Consider the following 12,183-nt stretch of genomic DNA (forward strand, 5'->3'; position numbering starts at 1 on the left):
CCTGTCAGACTGTTAAATATGAGGTACAAGATTGCCAGTGCTGACTGCACGGTTAGTGGCTCGTGTGCCGAGAACCAGCTTAAGAAACACAGGCTTGTGGGGACGCGTGTAACTGCTTTCGTACAATTTAAGTCAGACTGACATATTGACATGTATTTCAAAATTCCAGTTTTAGCTACACTAACACAATAATTTTTTTTTTTTCTAACTTCATATAAATGTAATAGCACAAGCACAGGGAAAACAGATTTTAGTCACTTAACATAAAGGTCACCTTATAAAAATCTACACCCACCTAAGCCTATGATATCTTAAGAGCATGTTTGCCACTGTGCCTCAAGGAAAACTTAAGTTTGTAAACCACCCACACGCCCACACCAAAGCCCATTGAGAAAATCTGTGATTTTTAACTCACTGAGACACAGGAGCTGCTGGTCTACTGCTGCCTCGTGTGGCCAGTTTGTGTCGCTGAGGTATATCTGAACGAAGGATTTCAAACACAGACGTCACAAAATACCACATTTGAACTCGGTGACGGAGGCTGCAGTGGTTAATCCACTCCTGTGTGCTATGATGTAAAATCGCTGATTTTCTCAATGGAGTTTGATGTGGGAGGTTTCCCGTCAAAAGAAAGCTATCATTGAGTGGCATTTATATTCGTAAGATGTTGTAGATTTAAGTGGGGGTAGATTTTTATTTATTATCTGGTGAATCTTTTATTGAGCGGATAAAATCTGTTTCTGTTGGAATCTGAAATGAAGAAAGACTCTTTTCCTAGATGTCTTGACACTAGTGTGTGTGTGTGTGTGTGTATATTTCTCGCAGTAATAAGTATGTGTGGTGTCCCGTAGATGGCGGTAAGGAGGTGCTGTCCATGCACCAGGTGCTGCTGTACCTGCTGCGCAGCAGCAAACCGCTGGTGCCCGAGGAGGAGATCGCCGACATGCTGCAGTGGGAGGAGCTGGAGTGGCAGAAGTACGCCGAAGAGTGCAAGGGCATGATCGTCACCAACCCAGGAATGGTGAGTCTTCGTGTCACGACAGGAGGTGCGGCCTTGTCTGCCGCCTCAAGGGCGTTCCTCTCCCCCCTTGTCCCCACACACAACCCCAGGCTATTCCTGTTAGCCTGTGACACACACAGACTCACCTATTATCCCCCCCAAGGGCGTTCGCTGTCATCGACGGTGTCCGAGCCACAGTGAAGTTGTTCGACTGTCCTCTCTCATGACCCATATCATAAAGAATGTACAGTTATTGTGTTGTTTTTTTTAAGTGAAGGTGAAGATGTCAATGCTAGCTAAAAGCTTAGTGTCGGAACCATGAATATGATTGTGTAACCCGGTGATGTGGGTGAGTTATTGAGTTGGGCGCTCCTCCTGACAGCACTGAATTGTCGCTGTCATGTTTTTTTTCCGCGGCGATGGGTGTGTAATCGCCCCCAGACTCAAGTTAAAGATTGCTCTGCCACTCAAAACGACGTCTTGTAAGACGCTTGTTTTTTTCTCCATTTTGGCCAAAAATGGAATAATCGGTCAACAACAATTATCTCTATTGTCAGTCTTGTTGTCGTCGGTTTGGCTGTGGTCGTGTGTTGTCTGAGCTACTGATTCTCATTCTCCCACACCAAAGTCCATAGAGAAAATCAGCGTTTTTAGCCTGAAGGGACACAGGAGCTGCTGTTCTTCTGTTGCCTCATTTGATAAGTTTGAGTCACTAAAATAAATTTCCACAATGGATTTCAAAAGCCATAGTCAAACAATAACACATTTAAACATAACTGATGGAGGCTGCAGTGGATCAATAATCTCCTGTGTACTGTGATGTAAAGTCACAAATTTTCTCTATGGGCTTTAGTGCAGGCGAGCGAGAGAGAGGTGTTACAAAGTCACACAAACTTGATTTTTCTTGTCTAAAATATTATAGGCTTAAACAAATATAGATTTTATTATGTGAAGTTGGATGAAGTCTGTCTGACATTTATCCTTTTCCTTTAGTCACCGCGAGTCGGCATCTGTCTGCGTCTCAGGTTGCTCTGCTTCAGAAAACATGAATTATTCCTTTAGACGTGTGCAAACTCAAAATGACATGCCTCCACACACACACACACACATACACACACACACACACACACACACAGACACAGGCTGGCACCTGACTCAAATCTCGCTGAATCAATAAGCTTGTTTTTCTGTGTTGGGTTTCCTTTGATTCGTTTAATTAAAAGTCCACAGTGACTTCTGTGGATATTTTTCAAATTACAGACCCTGGATTCAGCCATTGTGATGTATTAGTATCATATACAGTATATGAGTATCAATATTTGCTCTGTATGATCTAAACGTGCCATGAAACCCATTTCAGTCATGTGCAATGACTTCACTCCCTTGAGAGATGCTGTGTGTGGCCCAGATCAGACCGTACATGCTCTTATTCTGTAGACATCTCGCCCTCTGTCATATCAAAGTCACATGTTTCCAAACCAACGTTTTATGATGCCAGTCAAACGGTCTGTGTTTCCCCACGGCATCATCATGGTCCGAGTTGTCCAAATCAGCCGCTGCCCATTAAAGCTCAGGCAGAGAAGTGGGAGGCGCTACACGTCCTCATGGATGTAAATTAGCATTTGCGGCGTATTTGTGTCGGGACTGTAAACGTGGCAATCATGGCTCGCTCCCCCTCACGCCAATCACACTCACACCTGATTATGTCGCCAGCAACGGCACAATCAAAGTCGACTGGTGACCTCTTGCTCTTTAAATCGAAGTTTGTATGCAGACTGTGACGAGCCTGTGGGCCGTCTGTACCGCACTGACCGTCACACCGTGTGCTACAGCTACCGTAGTTTTCCCCCTCTGATTCTCACAGAGTACCTGACAGGACCAGTGGAACGATGACCATAATATCAAAATGAAACGGTATTTCAGAGGCAGCCATTTTATCATTTTGAGGCTAAAATCACTGCAACTTGAGAACACAACATTACACTAAAGCCTCTTTCATACTTAAATGAGAAAATGTGCCTGGGATTTCTGAACATGCTTTAAAACAAACTGCTCTGAGGTGTATTTTTGTATGAAGTTTGACGCGCTGGAAAATAAATTAGTCTGAGAGAGAAGACAACAGCAGTCATAAAATAGTCATTATTACAGTTATAGGCCAGCGATAGGCAATTTTAAGTTGCTAATAAAATGAAATGTCCATCCGTCCAACCATCTTTTACAGCTGTATCCGCTATGTGAGGGTCGCAGGGGCCCCTGTGCCAGTCTCACCTGACAGAGGGCGAAAGACCTGCATATTAATATGATGTAATGTGCTGACTTTTTTTTTTTTTTTCTATTTTATATATATATGTAGAAACCCAGCTCTGTGCGAATCGACCAGCTGGACAGAGAGCAGTTCAACCCGGACGTCATCACCTTCCCCATCATCGTTCACTTTGGAATCCGTCCGGCTCAACTCAGCTACGCAGGAGACCCTCAGTAAGATCACACTCAGACCTTGTGTTGGCTTAGACCCTCATGTGATGCCCATTATTGTATCAGCACATCGCTGGTGCCCATTATTGTTTCGTATATACCCAGTATATCATGATATGAAGTATGATTTAACCAGTGTCGTATCATATATCAAGTATCACAGACTTGTATACCTAGTATTTGACATACTCATTACTCAGTATCTCATACACCCAGTGTTGTATCATATATCTAGTATCATGGACCCATTATTTGATATACTCATATACCCAGTATTTTTTGATGTACTCGTATCAACTAATTTCTTAAAGTGTTAACGCTTTGTGTATCTCTAAGAACTGTATCTATTGTATCACCTAAGCTTGGATACTCATTATCGTGTCATATACACAGTATCATGTTGTACCATGAACCCTGCATCATTATTAGAGGGAGTCAACGGCAACATTGACTTTGACTGAAAACAGTTTTCCGGAGTGAACGCGACTGCTCGAAAAAAACTCAGTTGTTCACAGCAGTTTGACAGGATGCTCTGCTGCTGTATGCACACAAAGTCTCCCTCATTCAGGGCTTGATGGATGAAGACAGATGCAGAAAAACAGAGGCAGAATTATAACTCTAACAGCAACAAAAATCACCATTGCAGCTTTAAAAAACAGACTGCATCACACTGATGTCGGTTCAGGTGGAGCCAGGAGGTTGTGATATCCATTTCGTACATGAAAAACTAAAGTATGGAGCCATCCCCGCACTACGCACATGGCATAAATGTCGACCAGTCATCCAGAGAAAGATCTCTCCCCTCTTATAGCTCCCACCTGCTGTTCGGCGTCTCCCTCGTTCCCACGTCTCCTTATTCACAACCTCTCTCTCAGGACGCTGTTGATGGCAGAATCCTTCGTGTAGCACATGGGAGGACAAGAACAGTGTATGTCGAGGAGGAAGGGGGGAGCGGGTGGATAGAGACGGGAGTTGAGAGACGAGAAAACGAGTGGCATGACATTTTCACATGCGTCGTCACAGGTCCCAGGTTTCCACTGGGTGCCGCCGCCGTGGGAGCCTCTGCGGTTTATGTTACGTGAATAGTAATGTCACACACTTGTGCGCGCACTCGCACCCACACACACACACACACACACAACAGGCTGCAGCAGGGAATAGTGCACTGTGCTGCTGCATAATTAACAAAAGCAGTGTATTAGACCATCTGAGCTGCTTCCTCTTGAGGGGTTCGGAGAGATGTGACAACACCACGCCAAGCACTACTCAAGAAAAAAGTCTGCACATAACTTGGCTTTGCTTTCTCTGAAACTTAATTTAACCTTTTGAGTTTCCTTTTTAAAGGGTTAGTTTGCTTAGTAACATTAGACTACTGTTAATTAAAGTTAATAAATACACACAATTGAAGTAAAATCTACTTAAAGAACATTAATGAAGTGTAGCACAAAATATTTTGTGTTTTAGAATGACCATCAGTAAATATTAGCAGGGAGATCTCAGCTAAACATGTACGATATTCTGTTACAGCTTAAACAGAGGTAATCGTGCAATGCTGGGCAGGAAAAACTAATTTCAGCCACTTAACTAAAAGCTAATCTTATCAAAAGTCACTCAGTCTTTATCTCACTGTTTAACAACTTTTTAAGACTGGAAACTGAAGTTGGTGCCCAAAGATAAGACAGGCTATTTAACATCACAGCACAGTTGTTGAACCACTGCTGCGTCCATCAGTAACTTCAAATGTGTTTATTTTGTGACTTCAGTGTCAGTTTTACCTCGGTGGCACAAAGTGACCACACGAGGCAGCAGTAGACCTGCAGCTCCTGTGTCCCCACAAACTAAAAACACTGATTTTTTTATATGGACTCTGGTGTGGGAGGGAGTCGTTTACAAACTTTAGTTTTCTTAATAAAAAAACATATTCTTATGATATTGCAGACTCTCGTGGGTGTAGATTTTATTAGGCGATGCTTTCGTAAATCGGAATCCTCTATGTTTGGAGTTCTTTACGCAGACTGACCTGGAAACTAATTCAGCAAGGCAGCAGCAGTCCCAGCACCGGCTCTCGTGTCCCCCTTCGGGCTGAAAAAACACCAATTTTCTCCATGGACTTTGGTGCATGAAAATGAGCCTTTTTTTTTTTTTACATCGCATCACTTGAGCTCAAATAATCCATTCCTCGGTGCCAGCAGTGAGGAGGAGGTGCCGGAGGAGAAGGGTTTTTTGATGAAGATGCAAAGACGTGGACGAGTATTAGGAAATCCACTTAGGCAGAACTAGTTTGCCTCCTCCCTCTGACTAATGACCTCTCCTCCCCGCTGCTACAGTTTAACTGTCTGTCCGCCGAGCGCTTTCATCCCCCGTGCACCCTGCTGTCACGTCAAACTTGTCTCAAAGCTGCAGACGACGACAAATTTATGGATGGACTGGGACATCATTAGCTGATGCAGACGCAAGTGGTAAGAGACCAGTGGAAAGGACTTCCTACCACTGCTAATGATGCATATAGCGAGGGGGCAGGAGTTGAGCGTGGACTGAGTATTGGACACAGCAGCAGCAGAAAACAGAATTCAGTGTATTTACTCTGGAGACTGTAGAGTTGTCCTCGCTGCTTTTCACGCTGCCTGCTGTACACGATTGTGTTCATCGCTGCTACTCGAGTCTCAGCAGTGCCATCACGGCTGCTGAGGCAAGAATGATGACATGTCAGAGGTCAGCGAATGTAAAGAGAGACGGAAAACAACGGATGGACGTTTGTAGAGAACCAATCAGAAGGATTTTACAGCTGAGTTTGGCACCTTATTTATGTTATTTATCAGTAATTCCATAATTAAAACAAGTATGGACACATAGCTGATGCTTATAATCATCTGTGTCTGTAAGATATTTACATATCATATATATGTATATATGTGTATATATATATATATATATATATATATATATATAAATATATACATACACATACATATATATATGTGTATATATATATATATATATATATATACATATATACATACACATACATATATATATATATATATATATATATATATATATATATATATATATGGTCGGTTTGTGTCACTTGGAAAATCCAGACAAAGGTTTTCAAACACCAAAGTCACATAATGACACATTTGAACTTACTGATTGAGACGGCGGTGGACCAACTGCTTTTCTCTATGGACTTTGGCGCAGGTTTACAAAGCGACACAAACTTCGGTTTCCAGGGCACAACGGACCCCACTGGCAGCCATGTTTTCTCCAGCCTTTTCTTGGTGAAAAATCCTCACACACGCTGGGCCTGTCATGGTGGAACAAAGCCATCACTGAACATGTAGTCAGCACAGACTCTGTGTTTGAATTCCTAAAAGCCATTACTTCAGCAGAGATCAAGCCAGCGCTGTTACAGGCGCCGTGTGTGAAAAGGGCAGAAGATGGGGGAGGTGGTGGAGGACGCGGGGAGGGGGGAGGCGATGAAGAGACAGGAAGAGGTAGCATATGCTAATAAAAGCATGTGCAAGGAGTGGCCAGAGCTGTGCCGGCACAGCCCCGAGTGCACACAGTGGATATGTGGAAAGGTCATTGGAGCGGATTGGGGACGAGGGGGCCTCCCAGGCTGTATAGACTCACTCTCTCTCACTCTCTCGCTCTCTGTGTCTCTAACTCACTCAGGCTGCAGAGAAGGTGGTGAGCTGATAATCAGGGCGGTAAAGCCGTCTCATTCCCTCTTCTCAGTCTCTAATGAAGTCCCTGTGATTAAAGCTCTATAATTCTTCTGTTCCGCAGTTCTCCTCCTCCTCTCTCATTTTTTTCTCTGTCCTCTCCGCCACCACCTCTCTCACCCCTGCGTCCCACCAATCATAATTGAATAACTGTGCATAAATGGGGAGAAAGTCTCCTGAATGGGAGCAGAACGGTCACACACTCGGGCCTCAGTGCATCAATCAGGAGGTCTGATTGAAAAACGAGAGAGAGAGGGGGAGAAAAGGGGAGGTGGGTGACATGTCACCTTGCTGATAACTGCCCTCCCTCTTTTCAGATGCAAATTAGACCAAAGATGGCCAGTACATTCATAATAATCAATCTATTGTGTTAGTTTGACTAAAACTGGACTTTAAGATGCATGACAAAGTTCAGCTGTACATGCACGCTCCACGTCTTCTTAACCACTCTCTTTTTTGTTTCCCTTGCAGCGTTACATCGCCTCATACAGGCCTGGCATGTACACTACAGTGTACATACAGAGTAGTTTTACACTCCGCTTTCCAATTAGGGCCTTAAAATTGTAATCATCTGGACTCACACCCACGTAATGTGGTTGCGAGTTGAATTATGTACATGTGTAACTGGACTCCACTGCTTTTACATACTGCAAAGATGGTGCCACCTGACCTTTGACCTTTTGACCCGTAAATAACAGAAGAAGCAGACACAAGGACTGTCACTTTTTCCAAAACCTCACGCTCAAACAAATATGACTTGCTTTCCCTTTGAAGGACTTTTTAGATGATTTGTTTAGCTTGATGTGCTCATAACGCAGTAGCTTCTTCAGATGGTCTGATGCACTTATAGGTTTGAATGTTTTGAGTTTGAACTTTCCCCTCCAACTTCAAACGGATATCTGAATTTACGGATGAAACTTGACAGCTTGAACGCAGAACAAGAAGAAGAACAATAGCAAGAAGAAACCAGACCGGTGCAGTTTATACATGTACAAGTGTTGAATTCACCACAGCAACACACTTTAGTCTATAAATCGATGATGTCTTTTAATTGGACTACCACCGGACTTCAATGTGCATGGAAACAAACTGAAATAAAGGTTGTTTTTTGGTTTCATAACCTACATCTTCTCACTAGGTGAGCCACAAGCAACAAGCGTTAGCCTCTGAACATCTGAAACACACACATCATCTTCCAGGTCCACACTTGCCCTCACACAAACCCCCCTCGCTAATGCAATAACGGCCGCAGGCAACTCTTAAATTATGTTTAATATCGGCAACGCTGCGGATTAAATATTGATTGTGTTGCCGTGTAATTGGCAGCGCGAGCAGAGACGGACTCCTGTCAGCCTCACGTCTATGCTTTTTTTTTTCTGCTTCTTGCCAGGTACCAGAAGCTGTGGAAGAGCTATGTGAAACTACGCCACCTGCTGGCCAACAGCCCCAAGGTCAAACAGATCGACAAGCAGAAGCTGACACAGAGAGAGGTGGGTTGAAAACCTACTCGCACACTCTGGAGAGGTTTATAGAAGCAGAAAAACGGTGAAAATGTCATTTGTCAAGTGTTCCGTTTATATCTATGTAAATGTTTATGTTCCTGTTTTTTTTTGTGCACCAGCAAGGACGGCTACCTAATAATGCGGTTGTTCTTGTGCAATGACAAATCTTGAATCTAAATTCCCCTCATGTGCAGTGAAACCGTTTTTACTTCCTCTTCATACAGGCCATTAAAAAATAAACTTGACAAATCCACAGGGGTCACATGGACATATATTTGTTTTAAAGTTAAGTGATAATATATCCTCTTCCCACTTTGTCACTTTGTCACCATGCGGGCAAACATGTTGCTGACCACTTTGACCAATTTCAGTTATTAAAAAAGGTGGCAAAGTTTTTCAAAATGAGGTTTTTAAATTGTGTACAATTCAGTGGAATTCTGAGCTCTGAGACAAAAACGATACAGTGAAATATCACGATATTTTACGTGGTGATATTATATCACTTTTGAGACAGAGTATCGTTTTTTTTGCATATCATTTATTTTAATTTATTATTATTTTATTCCAACCGCTAAAGTCCACGCTGATCGCCGGTGTTTGTACAGAATATTAACGTAAGCGCTCTTCTGTCAAACCACGCCGCCGTCCTGCTCTGCCTCTGTCTCTGTCAGTGGTACTGCAGCCTAATAGTGCCTGAGTCTGTTCTTCTACTTCATTTCCTTCATCTGTTAGGGATTTTAAATAGTGACAGCTGTTTTTTTCCTGTGTGTTTTTACATTGAGGTAAGACACCATTTTTGTCATCATTTGTCACGAGCTCATTTCAGCGTAATTTCAGATGATGAAGTTCCCGCTCAGACTTAAGATGGTGGTTAATGTTCTCATGAGTTGAGTGTGAAGGTCACATCAGCACCAGGGAGTGAGGACGGAAGAGGTTTAAGTTTTAGTGAAGGTAATGACTGTGTAGCCACAGGGAATCGCGGGGGTATTGCAGGTGGGGTGTGTGTGTGTGTGTGGCCCACAGCAGCCGAAACCTGTAAAATCGGTTTTATTTTTTAAATCTCCTCCTTTTTTTCTGGGATATTTTATACTTATTTTACCAGCAAAAAAGGGATTGAATAAGATACCAACAACCTGATAGTAATAAAGTAATAAAACACCACATTGCACCGTTAATCTTGCTCTTTAAGTGTGAAATTACAAACATTCACTTCTCCGACACAATGTTCTTTAGATACTGGTGAGTTTGTCAGAGGCTACGCTCATGTTTTAGGCTACACCTTCTTCCTTGTTTGCAAGATTTTGCTAGTAGCTTCTTTAGCTTCTCAAGAGGAAAGTGCACAGGCAGTCGGTCTCGTCTTGAATCTGTTGACGTGATTGTAGCTGTTCTTCCTTGATTCTTCTTAAAAGCTTCCTGACTCTGGTTGGAACTTAGTGAAGAGTTAATTTCGGAACTTTTACACGGCATGGTTGTCTGCTTAGATAATAATAATCCAGTCGAGACGCAGGACCACACAATTTCGAGGAGGAGATTCCAGAGATTTGAGATCTCACAGAAACCCGCGTGATTCAACGTGACTTAAACAGACATGGAGGGGGACTGTCGGCGTCAGTGGTTAATAGCTGTTGTGTGTGCGATGTTTTGAAGCACATAACAGCTTGAGAAGACGTAATCAACTTAAAATCTGAAGGCACCCACGATTGTCAAATGTCCGGGTCGGGACAGAAATCTGGCAAATTCTCGTCTCGTGTGGCCTGCGTTTTAGAGATTGTTGTGAAGGGTAGTTGCACTGGTCCCAGACTCGCTCAAATCCGCAACTCCACAAACCATAGCGCCCTATCTACAGTAGATGCAGCTCTCTCTTTCTCTCTCTCTCTCTCTCTCACTGTCTCGCTCTCTCTCCAGCATATCCCACTCTCTTCCTTTCCCTTCTGTTTGATCGACTGAACCAATAATGAGCAAGAACTCGCAGCTCAATTAGCTTGTTTTCCAGGTAGCTCGGCAAAGCTGTCCGGCTAACGGGGCCCTGACAATCCCACTGTCAAACTTCACCGCAGCAATTAGTGAACTCAAACACATGCACGCTCACATGCTGGGTCCGTCAGACTCCAGCAGCAGCAGCAGCAGCAGAATGTCGCCGTCTCCTCACTGCAATATCGGTCGCATCACTACTTTGATGTAATGCCACAGGAAAGGCTGGAGTGTCGTGGTGTAAACGTTCTGTCTCTGACTGAACACCTGTTCCTCTCATCGCCACTCGCCACCGTTAAGAATCACTATCACCTCTCTGCTCCTCCTGCTGGCCATTTCACTCCTCTGCGTTTTTCCTCACAGCGTCAGGGAAACCGAGGTTGTGTACTTTGGCAAGAACTAGCCAGTCGGCCGTACTTCTCTGCAGTCGTCTCTAAATCTAAGTTCTCAACTTCACCTAAGTTAAGAATTTGCAATATCTCAATTTTCTTACTAAAACAGCAGGCAAGCAATCCACTATGTTTTAATTTAACTTAAAAATTGATTTCATTACAGTACAAATTATATCCAAAAATAGATTCAGAAATGATGATTCAGAAATGATTCAATGTAACCTACTAAAGTTTTGCTGTGTTTATTAAGGAATTAACCAAAAATAGATGTGGCATAAAATGGGAAAAAGTACAAAGTAACTTAAATCTTACTTGAGTCACTCTGTTTTTGAAAAGTAAATGAACCCAAACTCAACAGATGTCCTCTCACTGTCCACAGGCATCGAGTCTCAGACAGCGCCTTTTCTCTCTCTGACCTTCTCCTGATTCCAAAAACAAAAAAAAAACCCTCCTCCTCAACAGAAGGGTGTTGTGATGATAGAAGTCAAATGTGGCGCGACCAGAAAAAGTTTCCCCCTCCGTGTCCTGGCGGTTAATTATCGACTTATTTGTGCTTGTGTCTGTTCCCTGACCTCGTGGAACGCCCTAATGCATAATCAAGTATTTTACATATCATTCTCACAGTGTCTTGTCTGTGTGTTTGGCTGCAGTGCACGTGGCCATACACACACACACACACACACAAACACACGCATGTTCACTTTGATGCACAGTTCAAAGTGGTAATGCATTATTTATTCATGCCTTTGTTGTTCTTATTTTTCCTCGGCGAGTCAAATTTTATGTTTTTTTTCTGCGTTCCATAATTCCAACGCTAGCAGTTGAATGAAACATCTTTCTGTTTTTTTTGAAGGACCCTCTTGTCTCGAGTAGCAACGACTGAATTTCCATTTATTAGCTGTAGGGCTGACATGATGCTGTGTGTGTGTGTGTGTGTGTGTGACTGATGGAAACACCTCTAGGCAGGTGCCTCGGCCAAACATGGCGACCGTGGCCCTGAAGCTTCGGCATCAGCCTTTTTTCCTTCCTTCTTTACACCCCATCCTCCCACCCCCCACGACTGCCACACCACTGCCCACAGCCACGCTGACCCATGGGCAGCGCCTCAATTAGCC

General features: G+C 43.3%; 1 protein-coding gene across 1 annotated transcript in view; it reads left to right on the forward strand.

The window, feature by feature from the left end:
* drosha (drosha ribonuclease III) overlaps positions 1 to 12,183 on the forward strand; it is a 116,482-nt gene that overhangs the window by 16,353 nt on the left and 87,946 nt on the right. The window contains exons 13-15 of the mRNA XM_044026078.1: positions 852 to 1,021; positions 3,354 to 3,478; positions 8,594 to 8,693. Of these exons, the coding sequence (XP_043882013.1) occupies positions 852 to 1,021; positions 3,354 to 3,478; positions 8,594 to 8,693 (395 nt within the window). The remainder of the gene's footprint in view (positions 1 to 851; positions 1,022 to 3,353; positions 3,479 to 8,593; positions 8,694 to 12,183) is intronic.

The sequence above is a fragment of the Solea senegalensis genome, linkage group LG1, assembly GCF_019176455.1.
Source record: "Solea senegalensis isolate Sse05_10M linkage group LG1, IFAPA_SoseM_1, whole genome shotgun sequence".
NCBI lineage: Eukaryota > Metazoa > Chordata > Actinopteri > Pleuronectiformes > Soleidae > Solea > Solea senegalensis.